Source organism: Paroedura picta, chromosome 2 (genome assembly GCF_049243985.1).
Source record: "Paroedura picta isolate Pp20150507F chromosome 2, Ppicta_v3.0, whole genome shotgun sequence".
NCBI lineage: Eukaryota > Metazoa > Chordata > Lepidosauria > Squamata > Gekkonidae > Paroedura > Paroedura picta.
Genome location: NC_135370.1, coordinates 37,400,636 through 37,426,838, shown reverse-complemented (window position 1 = coordinate 37,426,838; position 26,203 = coordinate 37,400,636). Strand labels below are relative to the sequence as shown.

The 26,203-nt window shown below is 45.7% G+C and overlaps 1 protein-coding gene across 1 annotated transcript in view; it reads right to left on the bottom strand.

Moving 5' to 3' along the window:
• The window catches only part of LRP2 (LDL receptor related protein 2), a 216,187-nt gene extending 191,950 nt beyond the window's left edge, over positions 1-24,237 (bottom strand). Inside the window, exon 1 of the mRNA XM_077319790.1 lies at positions 24,085-24,237. Coding sequence (XP_077175905.1) covers positions 24,085-24,178 — 94 coding nt within the window. The 5' untranslated portion in view covers positions 24,179-24,237. The remainder of the gene's footprint in view (positions 1-24,084) is intronic.
• Positions 24,238-26,203: the final 1,966 nt, after the last annotated feature.

Genomic DNA, 26,203 nt, shown 5'->3' with positions numbered 1-26,203 from the left:
GAGGGCTGAACATAAATGAAGCAAATATCATAAAACACTGGCTTGGATTCCCCAAGAGGTTTTCCATGGATGGAGCAATTTGTGTTCATAGAATGCAACTTTTTCCTCCTGGATCAGAGGACATCTGTAAGGATGGGTTTTCCCTTCGGCTCAAGGAGGCAGGGTTTGAGTAAAACACCCTCCTTCTGGTTCCTGTCCTGTGCCCTGTGCCCTGCGTCCCAATCCCCAGTCTTTCCCCTGCCTCGAATAGAAGAGCAGCATAGCGAGAGCTATGTGCTCTAGTTAGCTAAATTACAGTATTTGCTGGCGTATAAGACTACTTTTCCCCCCTGAAAAACATGCCTCCAAGTGGGGGGGTCGTCCTATACGCCAGGTGCACTTCAGTACTGTAATGTAATGTAACGAACTCTATATTTTGAGTGGAAATGTTGGGGGGTCGTCTTATACACCCAGTCATCTTATACACCGGCAAATACGGGTACTTTACTAATGCTATTCCCTCTCTTCCCTTCCCAATCTCCCAGTTGTGTTGATTTGCAACCTATACTCTGTACATGACACTACTGTTAGGCTATTATATGGTGAAACAGAATGGTTTCCAACTAGCAAATGTGTCAGACAAGGATGTATTTTATCTCCGTCTCTTCAATCTATATGCACAGCATATAAAGAAAGCTGTATTAGATTTAGATGAAAATTAAGTGAAAATGGGTGGAAGGAATATTAACAACTTGAGATATGCAGATCACACCACATTTCTAGCAGAAAACTGTGAAGACCTGAAATGACCATTGACGAACATTAAAGCAGAAAGTGCTAAAAGCAGAATTAATGACTACTTTAAGGTTAACAATGAAGAAAATGAAATTGTTAAAAATTTTCTATTCCTTGGCTCTATCATCACCAAAACAGGGAGTGCAACCAAGAAAACAGAGAGACCAAGATTTGAAGTGGGGACTGTGAAAGAACTAGAAAAGATTCTTAAGTGTAAGGATATGCCACTGTCAACCATAATCAAGTTTATTCATACCATAGTCTTTCCCATTACTATGTAGAGGTGTAAAAGTAGGACAATGAAGAAACCTGACAGGAAGAAATATGGTTTGGAATATAGTTTTGGAGGAGAATTTTATGGATACAGTTGATCAACAAAAAGACAACTGGGGTTTAGATCAGTCAAGGCTGAACTCTCCCTAAAAGCTAAAATGACAAAACTGAGGCTATCATATCATTATGAGACAACAAGACTCACTGGAAAAGACAATAAGGCTAGGAAAAGTTGAAGGCAACAGGAAAAGATGAAGACCCAACACGAGATCTATTTATATTTATTTATTTATTTATTAGATTTCTTGCCCACCACTCCCATACGGCTCGTGGTGGGTTACAAAGTCTGTTTAAAACCCCAATAAAATACCCGTTAAAACCACAGACAGCAATACAACAGTAAAAGCACAAGATGCAGCAGCAAACAAGATGCGGCAGCCAATAAGTATTGATTCAATCAAGGAAACCACAACCCACAGTTTACAAGAACTGAGCAAGACTACTAACAATAAGACATCTGTGAGGTAATTAATTCATAAGGTCGCCATAACTTGTAGACAACTTGACAGCACTTAACACACACACAATTACCCCTTACACAACCAAAGTGAAAATGGATTTGGGAATGGGTTACTTCATACTACCAACCCTAATTGATACTAACACTGCCATTATCATAGTATATACAAAGAGAAAGAAATCCTCTCCCTACGTTACCTAAATTTCCATTACAGGGCTTTTAAAACCCCATTTCTGTACGGGGGGGGAGATCGGCAGTCCACTGTTCTAACGGGAAGGGAATTGAATGTTAAAATAGACAGGATAATAAGAAGCAGAAAGAAGTTCAGTATTATATCTTCCACCATCTTTCATTACAAGAGGAAAAGATGAGGAGAAATTCTAGAATATTGGTTATCCACTGTTATCCCTTCACGGCCTCAGAACATAGAGATACAAGAGGGATAAGACACTGCAAAGGTTATATCAATACAACACTAGCCTACAGCGATAGATCTTCCAAGTTAGTGATATATCTGAATTACACTCATTGGCTATCTTAAATGGCACATTCGGATTGCATTATTAATGATTCATCATTTGGAAATCTGTTCTCATACAACACCTACTTGCCTTTGTTGTGATAGTTTGAACAAATCAAAAGACTTACAGAATAATATGCATTAAACTTTTATAGATATGGTCCAAACAATGGTTATATAAATCTAATAATCTGCATGCCAGTAAAAGTATTCTGATCTGATCTATAAATATAATCCACATTACAGATCTTCAGAACAGAACCAGGCTCATAATTCCATTCTGCATATGTAGGATTATGCACTTTAAATGCATTTTACAAGTAAATTCTCCTGCTTTGCACATGAAAATCCAGCGGCAAAAGCACATCAAAACTGCATTACCCAATGTGTGCGGAACAAGGTCTGAAATATTCTCCCTCCGGGTCAGGAGGACAGCTGGAACGGGTGTTTCCCATCTCTCTTTGAGGGAGGCAGGTCATTTGCATATTTTGCCTTCCGGTGGGAAACGCCCCTTCTTCTCCAGTCTTCTTCCTGCCTCGCGAGGGAGCAGACGTGACCTTACAGGTCCCGAGTAGCTAGTCTACCAAGGAGAAGATAGAAAGGGATTCGCAAGCAGCGCCGCGGGGGCTTCGTTTTCGGCTGCAAAAAGCCGCTGCGTCGAGGCTCGTCGCGGCAGGCTAGAGCTCTCCCTTATCGGCTGCGCCGGATCGGGCAGCAGGAGAGAGCTCCGCGGCGGCGACCGCGTGCTTGCCGCGTGCTCCGGCGGCCATTTTGAAGACGCGCCGCGAAATGGCGGCAGAGCGCCGAGAAGGCGCCTTTTCCTCCGAGGAGGACACCGGTCTCCAGGAGCCCCTTGGTGATACCGGGGGTAAGGAGACGGAAACGGGCGGGCCTGATCCAGCTACTAAGGCGGCAGCGGAGCAAGGACAGCGCTCCAGGGCTGCTAAGGCCAAGAATCGAGCCCGTCGCCCCCCCAAGCCGTCTAAATCAGCGGCGAAGGAGAAGGGGCCTGATCCAGTCGTGCCTAGCACCTCGGCCGGGAGGCAAGCAGGCAACGAGGAGTCTTCTTCCAGGCAGACCGGGGACAGGCCGGACTCGGGTAATGTTGAGGCCAGTTCTGGCCAGATTTCTTTACCTGCTGAATTATTGTCTATGATTAAAGATACTGTGCAGACAGAGATTGCCAAAGTATGTCAACAGCTGTTGCCAAGTATGTCCAGGCCCTCATGTTCCAGGTCCCGATCCTCTTCCCCGGAGTCCAGAGCGTCCAGGAGCTCTGCCCATAGGAGGTCTCCCAGCGAGCAACGCCCCAGGGCTAGCTGGCCAACGAAGGCAGCACAGAAGAGGCCTCATTGCTCTCAGCAATCCCTTTCCTCGGAGGAGGAATTGGAGCTCAGGGAGAGGGAAGAAGGTGAATTTATTACAGATGAGGAGGAGGTGGAGCCAATTCAGGTACCTCACCTGGCTGAACGTTTTTTCAATGCAGAGGATTTTCAGTTCTTGCTGAATAAATCCATTTCTATTTTGGAATTAAAACAGTCAGGCTCTGAGGAGCCACCGGCAAAACAGGCTAGGAAATACTACGGCCCGTGGGGCAGTGGTGAATTTTTTCCCAAGCCAGAGACAACTTTAAAAAACTTTCCGATGCCAGAGTCTTTTGAACGAAAGATTAGGGCCGAATGGGAAAAACCGCTGGTGACAAAGCAATTTCCGGCATTCATCAGAAAGATGTACACCTTACCTGATTATGCTGAGTCATTTCTACAGGTGCCAGTCATAGATGGTCCAGTGGCAGCGCTACAGTCGTCCGGTCTGGTGTCTGAAGACGGGGAAGGCTTCCTGAAGGACGTGATGGATCGCAAGTCAGAGACTGCCTTGCGCAAGGCACACGAGGCTATGGCCATGGCCATTAGGGCAGCCACAACAGCCTCGGTGGTGGCCAGAGCATCCATGGCTTGGTGCAAGAAGCTGTCTTCCCTTATTCCAGAGTCGGAGGGACGACTACAGGAAGGGACCAGCAGAATTCTCAAAGCTTCCGCTTTTAGTGCAGATGCATCTTTAGACATCGTGGTCTTTGCAGCACGAGCTATGGCATCGACAGCCGTGGCCAGGAGGCTCTTATGGCTCAAGGCCTGGCAGGCAGATTCACACTCCAAGACCCAGGTGGTAGCTTACCCATTCCAGGGAGATAAATTGATTGGGGACTCGCTAGATCGAGTATTGGTTGAGACCAGGGACAAGAAGAAGGCTTTCCCTAGACGCATACGCAGGGATGGGAAGCCCTTTCCATCGGCCTTCCGGAGTCAAGGGTCAGGTCCCAGGTTTAGACCGGAAGGCAGAAGGGGGTCCTGGGGTCAGTCAAGGCAGTCCTTCCGCAGAGGGGCCTTCAGCAGTAGAACCAGCCGGTTCAGACAGCAGAGATCAGATCGCTCAGAGGGCGACAAAGGATCTCAGGCGTGACGCTCAAAGCATGCCAGTGGGGGGAAGGCTGGCGGAGTTCGCACAGGAGTGGAGGGACGCCAGAATAGACAGCTGGTCCCGGGAGCTGGTGCAACGGGGTTACAGCATAGAGTTCAGCCGCATTCCCCCAGACAGGTTCTTTCCTTCCCCCATTTCCAAGGACCCAGTAAAGAGGGAACGCATGGTTCAGGCCATAGCTCACTTACTTGCCATCAGGGCAATAGAGCCAGTGCCGATAGGCGAACAGGGTCAGGGAGTTTACTCGCTCCTGTTCACAGTGCCCAAAAGGACAGGGGATTGGAGGGCCATCCTCAATCTAAAGTTCGTAAACATGTTTATTCCGTTAAAAAAGTTCCGGATGGAAACGTTAAAGTCCATAGCAGAGGCCTTACAGAGAGGGGAGTTTCTGACATCCCTAGATCTCAGAGAAGCTTATCTGCACGTTCCCATAGCGGCAGAACACAGAAGATTCTTGCGTTTTTACGCAGGGGGGCGGCATTATCAGTACAGGGCGCTCCCGTTCGGGCTGTCCACCGCTCCCCGGGTATTCACGAAGCTAGTAGTAAATATGGTAGCCATCCTGAGACAGGAGGGAATACACATTCACCCGTATTTGGACGACCTGTTGATACGGGCTCCGTCGCTCGAGCTAGCGAGCCAGTTCACGTGCAGAGCGATCGCGGTCTTAGAACGCTTTGGGTTCGTAGTCAACAGGGAGAAAAGTTCACTGATACCTACACAGAGACTAGAGCATCTGGGGGTGGAGATAGACACAGTGAGGTGTGCCCTGTTCCTTCCTCAGAGCAAGATACGGAAAACCATTCAGTTAGTGGCTCAGGTGATCCAGGCCAGACGGTCGTCGCTGCTGCAATTGGCAAAGGTACTGGGAGTATTGATTTCCAACGCAGACGCCGTCCAGTGGGGCAGAGCTCGGGCCAGATCTCTCCAAAGAGCGCTCCGACCGTTTCAGGAGAGGATATCAAAGAAAAAGGACGTACCCGTGACGCTAGATCAACAGGTCAAGCTCAGACTCAGATGGTGGACGGTAAGGTCCCATCTAACCAAAGGGAAGGTTTTCCTCCATGGACAGTTGCAGCAGGTGTTCACAGACGCAAGTCTACTCGGCTGGGGGGCCACGTACAAGGGCACCCCGGCGCAGGGTACTTGGTCCCAGACAGAGAGCAAGCAGCAGATCAACGTGCTGGAGCTTCGAGCGGTTCGGTTGGCGCTGAGACATTTCAGCGACAGTCTGCAGGGCACTCATGTATTAGTGCGCACAGACAACGTAGCAGCGAAGGCGTATGTAAACCACCAGGGAGGTTCCAGATCAGGAAGACTACAAAGAGAAGCCGAATTGCTGATGCAGTGGGCGGAGGCGCACTTGGCATCGATCCGAGCGGAGCATATCCAGGGCCTGGTGAATACGCAGGCGGATTGGCTGAGCCGTCAGAAGATCCAGGAGGCGGAGTGGTCTCTCAGCAGAGAGGCTTTCCATCTTATCAAGGTACAGTTCGGGTCGCCAGTCATAGACTTGTTTGCGACGGCGCAGAATCGACAAGTGGAGAGGTTCTGCAGCAGGTATTGGCACCCAGAGGCGGAACTGACAGACGCGATGACAGCAGAGTGGCCCAAGGGCCTGTTGTATGCGTTCCCGCCCCTTCCGGTGCTACCAAGATTCCTTCGGAGAGTCCGGGAGCTCCGCGCAGAAGTCATCCTCGTGGCTCCGTGGTGGCCCAGAAGATGGTGGTTCTCGACAGTAGTACAACTAGCAGTCCGTCCGCATCTGTCAATCCCAGTCACGCCGGACCTGTTGGCTCAGGGTCCTTGTTTTCATCCCCGTCCGGGATGGTGGAACTTGACCGCGTGGCGACTGAGCGGGCAGCGTTGAACTCCAGGGGCTACAGCGCTGAGGTGATGGACACTATTTTGGCCTCCAGACGCGACTCTACCACCAGGATGTACAATTGTTCTTGGAAGGCCTTCGTCAGATGGTGTAGAAGGCGGGCAGTGCTGCCATCCAGACCAAAAATCAGTAACATTTTACAGTTTTTACAGGATGGCAGGGCGACAGGGCTGCGCTCTGGAACGCTGCGCAGGCAGGTGGCAGCCTTGTCCACAGTTCTAGGTCTCCAGGAGGGTGCCCCATTGTCTAGGCATCCCCATATTGTGCGGTTTCTGAAGGGAGCCGCTAGCCTTGAGCCGCCGCCGAGACACTTGTTCCCTACCTGGCGGTTGGGGCTGGTCTTGTCAGCATTGACGAAGGAACCGTTTGAGCCCATTAGGGACATTTCATTGAAGTGGTTAGGAATGAAAACCATTTTCCTAGTAGCTGTTACGTCGGCCAGGAGGGTTTCAGAACTGGGGGCCCTGTCTGTTGACAAGGAGTTATGCAGGTTCCGCAAATCCAGGGTGGTCCTCAGGGTAAACCCTTCATTCCGGCCCAAGATAGATTCCCGGTTTCATGTATCCCAAGAAATCAGTTTACCCACCTTTTTCCCTCGTCCGGCTTCTGACCAGGAGAGGGAGTGGCACAAATTAGATGTCAGACGTGTCCTTAGAATTTACGTTAGAAGAACGGCCAATATCCGAAGTTCGGATTCATTGTTCCTTTTTCTTTCAGGGTCTAAGGTGGGAGAACCCTTGACTAAGGCAGCCATCAGCAGGCAGGTCAGGGCCTGCATCGTAGAGGCTTATAGGGCTGCAGGGGAGGAGATCCCACAGGGTATCACAGCGCATTCGTTGCGCAGCGCTGCAACGTCGGCGGCCTTCGCTAGAAACGCCTCGGTAGAAGAGGTGTGCAGGGCAGCTACGTGGGCTACTCCTTCCACCTTTGTCAGGCACTACAAGATTCAGGAACGTGAGGCGGAACAGTCGGCCTTCGGGCGTAGAGTTCTGTCGCACGTGATGGACCACGTTGGACCCTCCCTGGGTTAGGGACTGCTCTTGTAAGTCCCGTTCCAGCTGTCCTCCTGACCCGGAGGGAGAACGACCACTGGTCTACATACCGAGAGGGGTCCTTCTCCTCAAGGGTCAGGAGGACAGCTGGTCCCACCCATAGGGTGGTCCATCACTTCGCCTCACAGTTATTGTTCAGTTGGAAAAGTTAAAATGAGTATACTTGCTTAGGCAGACTAGCTAAGTTTAGGGCATATGTGATTTGTTGCCTTCCCGACTAGGGGTTGTGTTCAGGGTAATGCAGATTGCCTTTCAGATTAAGAAGGTGTTGATCAGAGGTCCGCAGATGGACGGCATGACGCTCCGGAAGTTTCGACTGGAGAAGAAGGGGCGTTTCCCACCGGAAGGCAAAATATGCAAATGACCTGCCTCCCTCAAAGAGAGATGGGAAACACCCGTTCCAGCTGTCCTCCTGACCCTTGAGGAGAAGGACCCCTCTCGGTATGTAGACCAGTGGTCGTTCTGGATTATTTGACTCAGGAGGAAAGGCAAAATCTGGACTGTGTAGGTCAATTATAACATTCTTGTGTGTTCAACTTCTCTTCTGCAAAACTCCAATGGAAAGCCGTTAAGTCTACATTCAGAAGCTGAGATGATTCCTTTGATATTCAAAGACAAATATCTTGGAATGAAGCCAACTCATATTTGTCAAAACCCAGATTAATTACTATAGCACATAAGCACAGAGGCAATGAAAAGAATCTTAGCATTTGCACACTGTCAGAAGCATAAGTTCTAACTAGGGAATGAGCTATGTGTTTAGAAGGCACCCTGTAGCTAAACTTGAAAGGGAAAGGGAAAGGCAAAACCTGAAAAGCTAACAAAGAAAGCTCCTACAATTTAAGACTCCACTGTCACTAATTTTTAGACAGGTACGCAATCCCATTCACTTCCAAGCGTGATTCTTAAATCATAATAAAAACTATTATATTCCACAATGGTAAAATTGGAGATTAAATAGAAGTTTATACAGGCAAATATAAAATGTCAGTTTTTTTTAAATATAGCAGTAGATGTTGTGGTTTTAAATCTCCCAACTAGGCTATTTTAATATCACATGAAATACAGTCTCAGTACCCCAACCAGTAAATAAGTATGAATTACAATTAGCACTATGAATCTATGAATTACATACAACTAGCTCTTCAGAGTATTCTTGCAAATGAATTGTTAAATTTCCACAAAGTAATTCAAGCTGATAACAGCAGGTTATTCTTTCCATCTTACAGGCTTACCTCTCCATCTGAAGGAATAGCTGCCCATTTGTATATGTTAATGTGCTTATGGAACTGTTAAAAATCTCCCACTGCCTAGCATTAGAGTTGAGTTTTCTCTACCTGGAGGAGTCTCAAAGCGGCTTACAATCCCCTTCCCTTTCCTCTCCCCACAACAGACACACCCTGTGAGGTGGGTGAGGCTGAGAGAGCCCTGATATCACTGCTCGGTCAGAACGGCTTTATCAGTGCTGTGGCAAGCCCAAGGTCACCCAGCTGGCTGCATGTGGAGGAGCGGGGAATCAAACCCAGCTTGTTCTTAACCACTACATCAAGATGGCTCTTGTACATCTGTACAGAAAAATTTCTAACACACCAAAATCACATTTTACTTGTATAGTACAAATGATTACGCTGTATATCAAACTACTATCATTTATGTATTTTATTAATCTGATGACTAGGGCAAAGCCCGCTGTACCTGGAATACAGCGGGCGCTAGCGGGGCAGCACGCGGCCCCCGAGTCGGCAGGCCGCCATGTCCGGCCCAACCCAGAATTAAAGTTAGCTGCTTCAGATGTGCTAGTAAGAAAATGGCCAAATGGCATCTTCACATGCACACACCTGTGAGACAATACCAGTAAAAAAATGTAAGTTACTGTCATGCTTGTTCCCAGCAACCCTGTGATGGAGGTTGTAGGCCAGCTCGCTTGTCCTTGGTCAATCAAGGAAGAAAGAACCAAGACCCTCCTGTTCAGAGCTTGAAACAATTTTCTGGACCTGGAATATCTGGCCTCTTAGTAACATCCTGCTCATGGCTGACCTGTAAGCAAGACAAAGGAACAAGAATGGGGATGACTGGGAAACCACATTTAAGAAGGACTAGTCGAAGAAAGAAGTCTGAGATGGCTCTGTTCTCAGAAGGGGAGCCCAGGAAGAGGAGAAAGAGAGAGGAGTAATAATAATGAAGACCAAAAAACCCTGATGATCCTCACCATTATAATATTTCAACACACATTCTCATCTTATTTGCTGTATTGTACTGTAGCTTGCAATATTTACACAAACTGTATATTTTTATGTAACCACTAATAAAAATGCTCATTTTAACACCAAACACAATAAACGTAATCTTATAAAGTGTATTGCTTTTTTTTCTGGAAACCAAGAAATAATCATTTTGAATATCTTAAGCATGGAATACATGCTTGGAATTACAGACCTTAGTTTTACTCCTTATTTCTGACTGAGCACAAAGTTACACTATTTTAAGTCCATGGAAGTCAATGCACTAAGAAGGCTGTTACTCGGCTTAGGGTTGCATTATAAATCTTTCAACATATTTCTGAAATTAACCTTTGTGAAAGCCAGTGAGATTCCATACACCATAGTGGTTTATCTTTGTGCAAACCAAAGGAGTAAATCCATTTAATAAAAAACGACTAGATGACTAAGAAAATGCTAAGGCAGGAGGCATATCGCAAATCTTGAGTATCCTTTTTTATATATCACTAATCCTACAACCTTTAATCTGCTTTTAAGAGTTGCAAAATGCAGAAAACACTAAAATGGTTATTCTAAGTGCCAAAGGCAACCCACTCAGCCTCAGCATTTACATGTTCACTCATTAAAGTGCAGTTCTTGAAACCATTACAAAAAATATGCTGAGGTAAAAGGTGGAAAAGGTATTTGACTGAAAATGAGTTACAGTACTTTTCCAACTGAGTTGTTAAATTTCTACGACATAATTCAGGAACAAGAAGATCAAGAACACAAAGTTTTTATGCCCTGCTTTTTGTCTACCCTAAGGAGTCTCTAAGCAGCTTAAAGAAGAAGAAGAAGAACAAGAAGAGTTGGTTCTTATATGCCGCTTTTCTCTACCCGAAGGAGGCTCAAAGCGGCTTACAATCGCCTTCCCATTCCTCTCCCCATAACAGACACCCTGTGAGGTGGGTGAGGCTGAGAGAGCCCTGATATCTCTGCTTGGTCAGAACAGTTTTATCAGTGCCATGGCAAGCCCAAGGTCACCCAGCTGGTTGCATGTGGGGGACTGCAGAATCGAACCTGGCATGCCAGATTAGAAGTCCACACTCCTAACCACCACACCAAACTGGCTCTCCTTTCCTTTTCCCTCCCCACAGCAGGCACCTTGTGAGGTAAATGGGGTGCGAGTTCTGAGAACTGTGACTTGCCCAAAGTCACCCAGCAAGCTTTCTGTGGAGGAACAAGGAATCAGACCCAACTTCCCATATTAAAATCTACTGCTCTTAAACAATACACCATGTTGGCTTATATACAACTAGAAATATATGCTTAGAAATGTGTATGTTCAACTGTTATCTTAGTAAACCAGGAATAACTTTACATAAGGAGACCCATTTTAACAAACAGAATGACAAAGGTGCAATCAAAACATTCTACCTAAAGCAGAATTTGTTGAGGACAATATATTACGTTTTCAATTAAAATATTTATTTACACCTTTTTTCATTACATTAGCTTCATTATCTATTAGCGTCATTATCTAGTCTCTCAATCAGCCCAGCTCAGCACATCCTAAATCACTATAGTGAATCATAATTCACTTTTGACCTCAACCAAGTCCAGGTCGTTCTTTTTCTTGGCCCCCACCTGGTGGAATGAGCTTCCAAAAGAGATCTGGGCCCTGTCAGCGCTGACACAGTTCTAGGGGACCTGTAAAATGGAGCTATTCCAACAGGCATTTGGTTGAGGTCAGTGACAACATCTACTGTGCCCCCAGAACCCCATCCCACTCAGATACGCCCATTCCATGGGGTTATGGTAATAATGTTCAAATGTTCTACTGTTGCTTCTGTTATGGTTCATGTTGATGATGCCTTTTTGATGATATAGTTATTGGACTTATATTGTATTCTGTTGCCCGATTCATGTTCTCTGTAAACCGCCCTGAGCCACAAGGTATATAACTGCACTGAATAAAATAAATATAAATAAATTAAAATTACTAATGCTCCCACCAACTGGGCCAAATGAAAAAATAAGAATCACAAGCAATTGTACACCCCACTGAATTAACCTGAGTGGGATTTCTGAGTAGGTCTGCTTAGGTGTGGTCTTTCAGATTCAACTTCTGTGGTCCAAAAGTAAAGACAGCCATAGACAAATGCTACAAGCTACGGAATCTCTGAAGTTCTATGCAGTATAAAGAGCGTCCTTCTCTCCACAAGACTGAAACAATCCTGTGCCCATAGGAAGAAAAATGGTAAAGCATTCTGATTTTTGAAGCAACTGCTACAGTGTGATTGTACGCAACAAATTAAAGCCAGCAGAGAGAGAAAGAGATGGACACACAGGGGAATCGGTAAAACTTGCAACGAAATCTTAGCAATCACACCATTCTGGGTGCAGAATATTTACTTGAAGTATTATGGCATGCAAGGCTGCCAAGTTACAACCCGGAGGAAAAAAATGGTTTGCATCTTTAAGCAGTTTAGTGGACAAATGGAAGATTTTCATGGAAAGGAAGTAAATAACCTAGTAAACATAAACCTTGCCACTAAACCTCAGTAAAAGGTATAGCACATTTCTTTTACTCCAGACTGTTGGTAACCCTAACAGTATGTCCCCAAAAGAGCCCAAAGTATGTTCTAAATCAGTGTTTCCCAACCTGTGAGTTGAGACCCAAAAGTGGGTCACAAACTGTCTGAAAGTGGGTTGTGAGTCAAGACTCCCTAATGGCTGCTTCTACCCTTTTCATTGCTCTGCTTTGTATTTTGGCAACCAGTGGAAGCCATGTTTTCCATGACATACATTAATTGGTATTTTCGTTCTTTCACTGTATATATTGTTGATCTAGAAAAATGTATCCTGATTGTTATGACAGTGGGTTTCTTAGAATCTTAAGGAGATTAGGGGGAATAATGGAGAAGGAAAGAATGGTTTTAAAAAAACGGAATGTAATCTTTGTATGCAAAAGCTGTATGTGTCAAAATTCCACTTTCTTAGGTTACATGGGGCAGCTGGGCTCTTAAGGCACGCTTGCTCAACCAGGGTTTCGTGAAACCCTGTGATTTCTTGATGGCCCTGGAAGGTTTTCCTGAATAAGTGGGAGTTAATTTTTAATATATTTTTATATATATTTAAAATTTGTTAAACATCTAATGGGTGATATGGCCGAATACGATATGACCATATATGGTCATGTTGACCTGCTCCTCCTCTCAGACCAATGATGGGTCTGGAAATGGTGTGAAGGGAGGGGTCCTGGGTGGGCACGTACACAGCTATGCTTTCCAACCATATTCTGTATGTTCAAGCCACTTCTATCTAGGGTTTCTTGAAGCCTGAAGAATGTTTCAGGGGTTTCTAAATAGTAAAAAAAAAAAAAAGTTGAGAAAGGCTGCCTTAAGGCGATTTTTGTTTGTTTCTCAGAAATGTTTGGTTAGCCACTTTAGAAAATTATGATTTGATACCTTGTGAAGGGTCCTTCTCCTCAAGGGGGTAAAAGAGGACATTTTCCAGGTGATTTCCACCAGTCTGTCAGGGAAGCAGGACTTAGAAAGTTTTTCCTGTTGTCATCAAGGCAGGAGTTGCCCTCATGATCAGTTTGGCAACTCCAACAGCTTTTAAATTCCTTAATAATCTACTAACTATACTAACAACAAGAAAAAGAACCACAACATGAATCAAACATAACACATTAGTGCAGCAAATGACAAACTCTTTGTTGTTGTTTTCAATAATGATGATATAGGAGGAATAAAGATGTCCACTTTTTTCCCCCTTCACAAGGTATCAAATGATACACAACTGATGGTTCACTTCTCCCTCTAGGGGGCAAGGACATCTTCTGGGACCTCCCCAAACTGTGTCCTACTTGGGCGGGATCATCATTCATCATCCTGTTTAACTTGGTCCAGCACCCTTTGTCCGAAGGCTGCCTGAGACATGCTGTAGGCATTGATTTTATAATACCTAATAAATGTTGATAACGGTGCCCACATGGTTGCTTAACAAATTTCCTCCACTGAAGCTGTTTGTCAGTGCTGCATTTCTAAGGAAATGAGCTATAATTCTATCTGGTGCTCTTAAATCTTTGACACTTGTACACCTCTCAAATGAACCTCTTGTGGCGCAGTGTGGTAAGGCAGCAGACATGCAGTCTGAAGCTCTGCCCATGAGGGTGGGAGTTCAATCCCAGCAGCCCGCTCAAGGTTGACTCAGCCTTCCATCCTTCTGAGGTCAGTAAAATGAGTACCCAGCTGGGGAAGGCATTGGCAAACCACCCCGTATTGAGTCTGCCATGAAAACGCTAGAGGGCGTCACCCCAAGGGTCAGACATGACCCGGTGCTTGAACAGGGGATACCTTTACCTTTACACCTCTCAAATGCAGTCTCTTAAGCACCTGCTTACCACTGCCGCAGACTTTTTTGTTCCTCAGTTGGGCTGTGCTATAGCTATAAACATAGATTCTGACCTTCTAATATGTTCAGTCTTTTTTAGGAACACCTTAAGTGCTCTGCGCTCATCTAGAGAGTGCCACTCCTTTTCTTTCTCATCTTTCAGTCTTCTATAAAAGGTTGGTCAAACAATTTCTTGTTCTCTATGACAGGCAGAGCTGACTTTCAGTTGAAAGATTAGGTCTAATCGCAGAATCATCTTTTCTTTGTGCACTATGCACAATTCCTTTCTTACTGACAAGGCTGCCAGTTTTGAAAGTCGTCTTGCTGACGTCATTGCCACCAAGAATAACTCATTCTGAGCAACTTTAAATCTACTGAATTTAGAGGTTGAAGCGGAGGTTTCCTCAGTCCTTTTAACTCTATGTTAAGGTTCTAGGATGAGAGCTGATGCTTCAACAGCACTGAAGTAGCCATTCTCTCAAAAAACGTACTATGTGTGGGTGTCTTGATAGACTTTGACCTTGAACATTTGGAAGTACTGAAGATAGGGCAGCCACCTGTCTCTTCAGCATAGCTGCAGTTAGCTTCCAACTCCTTTCTGCAAAAATTCCAACACTTCCTTAATTTGCGGAACCATATAATGCACTTTTTTCCTCCTGTATCATCTCACAAACACCTTCCAAGTGTAACCATATATTCTAGTTGTTGACTTCTTCCTTGATGTTAGGATCTCGGTGATCACCTCTGCACTGTATCCTTGCTCCTGTAGCTGTTTCCACTCAACCTCCAGGCAGTTATCCATAACCACCCCAACTCCTGATGCCACACTGGTCACTGTGTAAATACGTTTGGACACAATGGTAACTGCAGTGGCTCCTGAGTTTATAACCTTACCAGTGTAGAGAACCATCATCTTCTTGGCCAACACAGGGCAATGAGGATCACTTCTGCTCTTAGCTGAATTATTCTCTTTAACACTGGAAATGGAGGAAACGCATACAGTAGTATCACTGGACAATCTGCCACCAGGGCATTCACTGTTTCAGCCTCTGGATGGTGGTATCTGGAACCTTCTTGTTTGTCTGTTTTCCTTTGTCGTCAATAGGTCCACATCTGGTTCTCCCATTCTGTCCACTATCTAGCAGAACACTTCTTTCTTTAACTGCCATTCCGCTTCGGATAGGGTCATGTAACGTTGCCAATCTGCTCTTTTGTTGTCTACACCCTTTATGTGCTCGGCTATCAACGACTTCAGATTCTTCTCTGCCCAGCGCAACACCTTCAATGCCTCCACGTGCAGCCTCGAAGACTTTGAACCACCTTGCTTGTTTAAATATTGTTTAAATATACCTTTACCACTACGTTGTCGGTTCTGACCACCAGATGCTTCTTGTAAAGAAAATGCAGTGGTGCCAGATGTACTGCTCTCATCTTCAGGACATTTATGTGCAGTCTTGCTTCTTCTGGCTTCAACAAGCCCTGCACCAATGCCTCCTGCAACATCACCCCCCAGCCCCAAAGGCTCGCATCTGTGTACATCTGTATCTTGGACTGAACAGCAAACTGTTTCCCTTTGTTCACATCGGACTGCCCTGTCCACCTTGAGGTTGCTCTTTACTGCTAACATCACTGTTAGCCTCAACACATGGCTTCCCCTTCATGTCTGCCCAATCTGTTGCATTTGCTGCATGGAGAAGCGTGCTTGGTGGCTGGGGAAGGGACAGTCCCAGCAGACGCACCTGCCAACTTCACTGGTACCTTTCCTTCTGACATGATTGGTGCCTCCAATTCTCCTTCCTGCTCCATTTCCTTTATGGTAAGCTGAAAAGCAACCCCTAAAATGACCAACAATTAGTCTAATACGAGACCTAGCCTTTAATAGCTCTGCTCCCTCCGCCTTTGCTGCCTTCTGCTCAGAGTAGAAGGAAAGGAAAAAAAATAGAACCTTAGAATTAGAGAGGGAAAGAATAGAATAGTAGTTCCCACTCCCTAGAGGGAGAATGGAATGCTGAACTAGAGGGTGCCAAGGTCATAGTTTAACTTGGGCCTTCCTTAGCTGGGTCACTATACCAAGTAAATTTGGACATGTGAGTCACTATACTGAAAATGTAACGAATCACTGTTCTAAATGATAGTTGTATAAATACAGGTACCCAGCCTTTGAACAAAATCACAGGAAGCAATCCTGAATAGATTTACTCAGTAGTCACATCATATCCCCTAGGGTTTATTCCCAGGCAAGTGTTCTTAAAATTGTAACCACCTTTACCGTCTTTTAGTTCAGACAATCCAGAACATTTCATGATGGAGCCAAGCTGGATAGAAAGGCTAAGTCAGCTGTCAATGACAAAGACCCAGCCAAGAATAATCTGCAATAAACATGGTTTACTGTACGTATAAAATGGCCAAAGCAAAAGCCCTTCCTGGTCATTTTATAACCGCTGGGTGCCTGATACCACTCAACTGTTTTGAGGCAAACACCTTATCTGAAAAAGAATAGTGCTACTTTGTGTGTAACTTCCCACTTTAAAATCTTCAGATTGTATTTCAAAAGAGCCCAATTGTGGTACATTTCCTTATGTTTCAGTGCATTTTCCTGCCTGATTTTTGTTTTATTCCAGGGCATGGCAAAATCCTAATGGCCCTTAGCTTTCATATATCAGCCAAATGAGCAATTTCTCACAGGTGCTTGGATCTTACAGAGTTTACACCAATTCATTTCACCTTTGCTAGGATTTCCTTGCATATGCATGGATTCAAAAAAAAATAGAATGAAACATTCCAGATCATGGGTAGTCAAAACTGCAGCCCTCCAGATGTCCATGGACTACAATTCCCAGGAGCCCCTGCCAGCGAATGCTGGCAGGGGCTCCTGGGAATTGTAGTCCATGGACATCTGGAGGGCCGCAGTTTGACTACCCCTGTTCCAGATAGTAAGAGTTTCATGTGTTAGTGGTAGCAAAGCTACAGTCAGAATCAGATTTAGTGTTTTATACAGGGTGTAAGGCACCTGCAAAAGCATTACATGACTTTTTAAGTTAATTGCAAGGCTAGCTACAATATTAACAAAGAAGACAAACAGGATCACCACAATTAACTAAAAATACTATCCAATAAGAACAGTAACTAGTTCTCAGCCACATATACCTAACACATACATTATTTATCTTCTATTACTAAAAATGCTGCTTTCGTGGACATCCTTATCGAAGACAGTCTGCAGCACCATCAACTTGGGGACAATTACGCCACAATACACAAGTTAGTCTTTATGGTATTGCAGGACTTCAGCTGCCATAAACCAACATGGCTACTCTTCTGAAAGATTCCTTTTGGTTAACGTTACATTAAGAACATGTCAGTCAAATAAGTACTACTTAAGGTCAAAATCTGAATATTGTTACTCTGGCCTGTTAATTTGGTAGCATTTTACAGAAATTGTTTTTTTTTAACTTCATTTAAAGGCCAACAACTTTAAATCCACATTAACTGAAAGAAAAATACTAAATTTGACCTTCCAAAAATTTAACCTTGCAAGGCTCAGAACAATGCTTTTCAGCCCAGAAAAACAATATCAAAGGCTTTACTGGTATAGCCTTCTAACATCTCCCCTCAAATGACCGTTTCGCTCATTTCCTGTGGAACACATGGAAGGTAAATCTGGATTAAAGTGGAATTTTGTTGCTCAAATTTCTAGTTAGCTCAACACATGAAAGAAGGACTGTCTTTCATGAAGCTGGAAGTGTTGAATAGATTGCACAACACTTGTTTCTCTTCAGCTCCACAGTTTAATAATTGACTGTAACTCTAACTATTTTTAAAGAAGGATTTAAGACTAACCAGGTGTCATCTAGTTACAACTTTCAACTTTTAACTGAAATGGTGTCTTCTTGCCCTATTTTCCTCTTTTAGGTGATTACTTAGCAAATTCCTGATATACTTCACTGCCTGGACCATAAAAAACGAGTAAATTATTTAAAAAAAGATGAAGGAAGGTACAAGAACCTGAGTACTGATGACTTTCTAGTTAACAAATTTATTCTCGTATCAAACCAGAAAGAAACTTGTAGATTGCTTTACTGATCTTTTTATCTCTTCTTTTGCAGTAACTATAAACAATCAGAGATTGAACTTAAAACCCTGTTGCTTGGAGCGCTATACTTACTTTATATCAAAGGGCTCCTGTTATTCATATTCAGCAATGCTTTTTTAAAAAGAATTTTAAAAGAAAAATCTTAATAGTACTATTAGTAACAGGATCACAGTCCTACTTAAACTCAAACACAAAACAAATAGAAAACCAAAGCTTCCACAATGGGAGCAGACTAGTCTAAAGATATGCGTTAAATTTTTATCACAAGAGTGGACAGCAGATTGATATTCTTTATATCTCCTTTGCCCTGTGACTCAAATCCTTCTTTTCTGATCAAAATCAGAACTCCTGAGGGCACCTGGGTTTTACCCACTGTGTGACATAGAGCAGTGGTCCCCAACCTTTTTATCACCGGAGACCACTCAACGCCCACTCAACGCCTTTTACTGGATAGTTTACTCCTCTACTCTCAACGACTGCCCTAGCGCTCTCTGATCGCTATGGTAATGTTTAAATATCCCATCAAAATAAGATACAGACACGCCACAACAATGAAGTGTGTTGTAAAGGGCTGGGGAGGATGAAGTAAAGGGCCGGGGGGGGGGAGGCGTCCTTCGGGGCCCACCTCCAATTAGTTGAAGGACCACATGTGGTCCTCAGCCCACAGGTTGGGGATCGCCAACATAGAGTACTGGACTGGATGGACATATACCTGATTCAACATGGCTTCTCTTATGTTCTTAAGGACTTTTCCCCAAGCCTCAGACCTAACATTCCATGAACTCAAGGTTTACTGCATGTTCTGAAGAGATTATTCCCATGGCAGAACACAACACAGCTTCAGAGAACATGAAATGAGTCTTGTTCATTAAAAATGTGCCACACATTCAAGAACATTCCAGTTCCACAGAGCTCTATACAATGGACATGTGAACTGCATTAAATATATTTATTTTAATGCTTTAAACTGAAATCTATTTAGCATCAGTCCATGTGAACATTCATCCTGACCTGTGTGACACAGGCTAGATCAGGGGTGGCCAAACTGTAGTTCTCCAGATGTCCAGGGACTACAATTCCCAGTTTGGCTTAGGAATGTTCAGCCTGGAGAAAAGGAGCATGAGAGGGGACATGATAGCCCTCTTTAAGTATTTGAAAGGTTGTCATTTGGATGGGGGCAGGATGCTGTTCCCATTGGCTGCAGAGGAAAGGACACGCAGTAATGGGTTTAAGCTACAAGTACAACGATATAGGCTAGATATCAGGAAAAAAAAATTCACAGTCAGAGTAGTTTAGCAGTGGAATAGGCTGCCTAAGGAGGTGGTGAGCTCCCCCTCACTGGCAGTCTTCAAGCAATGGTTGGATACACACTTTTCTTGGATGCTTTAGGATGCTTTGGGCAGATCCTGCATTGAGCAGGGGGTTGGAATAGATGGCCTGTATGGCCCCTTTCAACTCTATGATTCTATGATTCATACTTTCCATCCTATCAGTGTCCTGACTCTGGACTGGTTCATGCAGCAGGTTTATGTTCTAGTCACCACCATAAAACTATGTGATATATACAGAAACATCCCCTTTACCAGAAACCCACTAACCACTACACACAAATATACATATTTTCAGCTAAAGCCTTCCAGACAATCCAACATGAAATCTCCAAGATCTACAATATAACCATATTTATTCTTACTACTCATCCATGGCCAATGGCATCTTAAGCAGTCATACCATTCTAAGACCACTCAATTGGTCAGTGGACAGAGGGGCGTAACTCTGCTGTGCTGTACCTTACCTACTCCTAAAATTGACTTACTCAGCACCTAAAATTACAAGATGACTTATCACCTATATCTCCCAGTTACAAACACGTCAACGTATCATGAAAGCTCTACAGCCTATTAGGGATAATAATATTTTTCTTTCTTTTGTTTTCTTGATTTCCTTCTCCCTTTTCCCCAACCTGGTGTTGCAAGCCTGTCGTTTGTACAGGCAGTCCTATTATCCGAAACAGTTAAAATAAATGGTCTAGTGGGCAAAACCACACAAACAAAGTTAGAAGAAGAAGAGTTGGTTCTTATATGCTGCTTTTCTCTACCGGAAGGAGGCTCAAAGCGGCTTACAGTCGCGCCCCTTTCCTTTCTCCACAACAGACACCCTGTGAGGTAGGTGAGGCTGTGAGAGCCCTGATATCACTGCTCGGTCAGAACAGTTTTATCAGTGCCGTGGCGAGCCCAAGGTCACCCAGCTGGCTGCATGTGGGGGAGCATAGAATCAAACCCAGCATGCCAGGTTAGAAGTCCGTACTCCTAACCACTACACCAAACTGGCCACTATATCTGTAACAAACCAAAATGACAACTCTGTCCAAAATCTATTTTGTTAGACTTTTATGCCACTGCTCCCCAACTGCTTGCCTGTGTCAGCTTACAACAAAATAAAATACAACAATAAAAATCTCCTCCCACCCAGCCCAGCCCAGCCCAGCCCATCCACCAACCCCATCTTCTTACCAAGTAGTTTAGGAAAACGGGAAAGTGATTGGCCCATGGTCACCCATTGGGCTTAATGGCCGAGGGAAACTGAAACCAGAACTCCCCAATCCTAGGCCATCAATCTTAACACAACACCCCACTGACTTTCCAGAAGACTTCAAAGGGAGGGTCTGGAGTGACAATACTGAGTTAGATTCAGATTAGATTTAGATTTTAATACTGAATTATTCCATTCAAACTTAGTTGGGGAACTATTTTTATTCCACTCCTGCAGTTTAATTAGCATAGCAGACTTAGAAACATAGTATTGCATATTCATTACGGCAAATGCAGTCATTAATTGATCATTTGTTTCAATAATCTTTTAGACATCTGGAATATGCATTTGTAGAGGTACAAGAACATAGATGTTGTAGAGGTACAAAATGCCTTGTAGTTTATATTCTCACAAGCTAAGAACAGCTGAACGACTGGGGGTGAAAGAACAGTTGATCAGTGACTTTATTATTGTTATAAGTTGTTTTGTGTGAGCTCTAATGTGCATCAATTTTTTTTAAACCCTGTCTAGGTCCAAATAAGTGATCATGTTAGTTATAAGAAATGTCATAAATTGAGTCCTTTCATGTCCTTTTAGCCCTACTACTGTGGTGGCAAAAGAAGAAGGGGATAACAGAGAATGTTATCTGGATGGCTGGATGGAGTCTCTGAAGCAGTCGGTGCAAGCTGAAATGGAGTCTGGGGAATGGTAGAGGACAGAAAGGCCTGGAGAATCATTGTCCATGGGGTCACGATGGGTCGGACACGACTTCGCAACTAACAACAACAACACCTTATGTTTGTTTTAAAAAACCTTATGTTCCCATCTTCACTGTGTATGTTAACAGCCAGTCTGGTTGTAATAGTTAAGTCTCAAAGCCCAAACCACCATCCTTATCAATCTGATAAAGATGAAAGGCTGACCATGCTGCCATGATTCTGATTGGGGCCAAGATGGAAGGAAATAAGAGACTGAAACCATCAACCCCACATTCAAGTGGGTAGTCCTGTTGGTCTGAAGCAGCAGAACACATTTTGAGCCCAGTATCACCTTTAAGACCAACAAAATTTTATTCAAGGTATATGAATAAAACTGTGCATGCATACTTCTACAGATACAATGTCAACCCCAACACAGCCTTAATAATAAAAATCAGGATTCCCGCATTCCTTTGAGCACTTTTACAGGAGAAAAAGACAGGTTTCAGAAGGACTTGACTCCCCCCCCCCTAAAATTTCATGAAGGATCTGGTTTCTAGACACAGGGGTTGAGGTTCCCCTCTTTATTTAAGCTCATATCTCTGATCCAAACTGCAGCTTCTTCCACAACTTCCATGTAACAGACTGACGGGGAGAGATATGCTTAGAGCCTCAGGACCAGGGACACTCAATCTTAGGTTCAAATTCTGGCCAGTCATTGTTTCTTTAATTTAGGCCATTTTTATGCTAACCTTCCTTCAAGACTCTCATGATGCTGTACGTTGTTCTCCTCCCCTCCATTTTTACCTTCACCACAACGCTGTGATAGGCTAGGCTGCAAGACTGGCCCAAAGTCACCCAATGACACACAGGTAAACAGGGATCTGAACCTGAGTTTCCCAGAATTTGTGTGGACCACAATAAGCTTCTCCCCAGATCTTCCTCCTCTAACCACGACACCAGAACTGATCATCCCAGCCTACCTCACAGTGTAGTCACAATAAGGGGGCACAGGGCATGTACCATCTTGAACTTAAAAGGTAATTATATGTATATCAATTGGGAACCTCAATGCATAGATTTGTGTATGTGGCCACCAAGACATTTGTTCCTGTAGTGTAACACATTAATATGGCTGCCACTCTGGAATCTGTTTCCAGGGCTTAATATGGAACTCAGAATCCAGAGAAATCCACAGAATACACTTGAGAGGAAATTACCCGCTCGGACGAGGGGGAGAACCCTGAAACCTCAAGGCTTGCCAGCGCTTGGCTTCCGACACTAATGAAAATAGTAACTGCCAAGGAATTAGCTTCCTGCCCATTCTGACCTTCTCAGCTGGAGCTCTAGCAAGGCTCCCGGTGGACATCAGGTATCTGCCTAACTACTTCCCTGCTCAGAAAAAGAGGGTGCTGCTAGCAGCAGTTGCTGTATAATTACTTACTTGATTCCTTCTAAGGAGCTTATGCTAAGAGTTGAGCAAAGAAAGCAGATTAACTATTTGAATGCAGCCACACAACACACACAGAGGACCCGGTGGGGCCACCCCCCCACACACACACCCAGGGCTGATAGGGGCGCCCCAGGAAATTTCCTTCTAATCCTCCTCAGACAATGGGGTTTTCACTCATTGTAGGATAATTGCAGTGGTGTTGTGGTGTGACAGCCGAGAGAGCCAGGAAGGGACGAAGGAAGGGGCTGCAAATCCCCAGGTGGAAGCAGGGCGGTGGGGGAGGGCGCGATGGCGGGAGATAGAGCTCCTTCATCCTCAGCCACCAGATTAGTACCAGGGGATGAGGGAGGAGGAGGAGGAGGGGGTAATGAGGCCTATATGGCTCGCAGGCGGCCCTGCTCTGCCAGTCACATGTTGCCCCCGGCGTTGCCTAGCAACAGCAAAGCGGCGAGGAAAAAGTTCGCTCTTCCAACTTCAGATCTGCCTGCGAGCGGCCGAGGGGGAAACTTATTGTGCGCGGGACAAAATAGCTGTTTTCTGGCTTCTCAAGCAAAACCACCACCCCCCACCCCAAAAAAGCCAACCACGCTCTAGGCGTCCTGCACGGATAGGGTTCACCGTTTTCTCACGTTCACTGCCCAGGCCGAGACGTCCCGCTGCGCCATCTCTGAGGGAAGCCCTCCTTTCCAAAAATAAGTAAATAAAAAACCATCCCGTAAAAGAAAAGATGCACCTTCGCGCGGACGCCTTTGCAAAAGAAGGAATTGCAAAGCCGGTTACCGTCCCGAACAGAAGCGGACGCAAAAGCGCCTTCGTGCGCCCGGGCGACCTACAAAAGAAACGGGGGGACACGAACGCGCGCGGAATCCCACGGGGTTACGACGCCTGCGATGCAAACAGGACCCATTAGTCCCCTGGCCGTCCCAAGCGGGGTTTTCCCCTACCCCAGAGCCAGCCCGCGGGCTCCACGGCACTTGTGAGAGGGCGGCTCTGTGGAGGAGCGCGCTGCAAGGACCACGGGAGCGCATTGGGGGAGGAAGTCCCAGCCGTGCACGGAGAGGGTCGCCTCCTCGGCGACATCGACCGTCCTCCCCTTCCCGGGCAGCATCCGTCCCTGGGCGCAAGGCTGTGGGGGGCACCTCCGCGCCGTCCCACAGCCATGGGGGCCGCCGACCAGAGTCCCCGCTCGCCCCGACGGCGGGCTTACCTTGGCAGCCGGCTCGCACGATGCACGCGGCGAGGACCACGAGCAGCTTGCAAGCCGCTGAGGCTCCCCGGCCGACGCGCCGCTGAGGTCCCATCGGGGCTGGGATGCGCCAACCTCCCGGCGAGAGGCTCACTGGAGTCGGGAAGGCGCGCTTCGGCACCGCCCGGCGAGCTGCTTTTTATTCCCCCCCTCCCTTCCTCCTCTTCCTCCTCCCTTCCTCCTCCTCCTCCTCCTCTTCTTCTTTTTCTTCTTATGCCGCTAGTTGCAAAAGAAAGGCGTGCTCGTCAGCTGAGCCATCGCGTTTTCCCTCGCACTCCCACCCGCCAGACATTGCATAAAACGCTTTATGCCCCAGGGGCCCCGGAACTAGCATGAGACCAATGGCTCCAGGCCCTGTGGAGCGCACGCCCGGCTTGCCCCTCCTTCTGCACTTTGCAGCGCCGGCCGAGCGGACGGGCGATGCTTGCAAGCCAAAGTCCGGCCGCTTCACACGCTCAGACGGCGGCGTTTTCCTGGGCTGTTGGCGGGGACGGGGAAGGCGGCTTCACCCATCACCCACCACCCGAAAAAAGAAACAAGACGCCCGGTCCCGGCTCCGCGCGAAAATGACAGGCGGCGCGTCCGGAAACGCAATTTTTAAGTTTTCAGAGGTGTATTACTTAATACTGCCTTTTCGAAGACATCTTGGCAAGGGTGGGAATGAGGGAAGCGAAGTTGAAAGGAACATATCCCTCACTTGGAAAAGTTGGTCAAAATAGGACGGTGCGGGGCAAGCTGTGGGGGAAGAAACGCCTGTTTGGTTTGTTTGTTTGTTTGCTAAGACTGTAGGCTGTTTCATAGTTTCATGACTTTTCCACAAATACATTTCCCTTTCGCTCCTGTGATTCATAGCCCATTGACCCTGCTGTTTATAACTTTTCTTCATCGACTCATATATAAATATCTGTCCCACTACATGCATCTGACAAAAGGAGAGGGGGGGGGGAGGCTTTAGAGTGCCAAAGAGAACCAATTTACTTTCGCCAGAATGGGGGGGGGGGGGCAAAACGGTATGGACTGGTATAGAGGACCAGTAAGAAACTGGCTGAAGTGATCCCTGGCTGAAATGATCTTATACTTTGAGGCCCTCCAGACACACAGAATAAATTTAAATTTTTAATCCTGGCTGAATCGATGGCCATCCTCCAGGTACTACCTGCAAATATGGAGTTAGAACCGATCTCCAGAGGACAGAGAGCAGTTTCCAGGAGAAAATGGCCACTTTGAAGAAGAGTTGGTTTTTATACCCCGCTTTTCAAGATCCAAAGGAGTCTCAAAGCAGCTTTCAATCGCCTTCCCTTTGTCTTCCCCACAACAGATTTCCTATGAGGGAGGTGGAGCTGGAAGAGCTCTGAGAGAACTCTACATCTCTAACACGACTGCAGCTAGCCCAAGGTCACCCAGCTGGCTGCCTGTGGAGGAATCAATCCCAGTTGTCCTGATTGGAGGCTGCTGCTCTTTAACCACTACACCAGGGGTAGTCAAACTGCGGCTCTCCAGATGTCTATGGACTACAATTCCCAGGAGCCCCTGCCAGCGAATGCTGGCAGGGGCTCCTGGGAATTGTAGTCCATGGACATCTGGAGAGCCGCAGTTTGACTACCCCTGTACTACACCATTGGCTCTCTTTGGAAGGTGGAGTCTATTACATTATTCCCCCGTGAGGGCCCTGCTTCCCCAGGCTCCCCCTATAAATCTCCAGAAATTTCTCAGCCCAGGGTCGACAGCCCTAGCTGCAACGAGCTAACATGGCCTCTGGAATACTTTTTCCATGGTTCTCAAGGACAAGTCACAATCTGAATTACCCTATTTGCAATGAGAGACAAATGCTAGCTAACCATTTTCATTATGCCTTATGTTAATTTATTTTTTCACACTACCTATAAGTTTGAACTGATTACTTTCATTCCGTTACACTGTACCTGAGGAAATGTGTGTGCACGAGAAAGCTCGTACCTTGAATAAAACTTTGATGGTAAGATTTTGGCCAGTTTTCTGTAGTGGTTAAGAGTGCAGATTTCTAATCTGGCGAGCCAGGTTCGATTCTGTACTCCCCCACATGCAGCCAGCTGGGTGACCT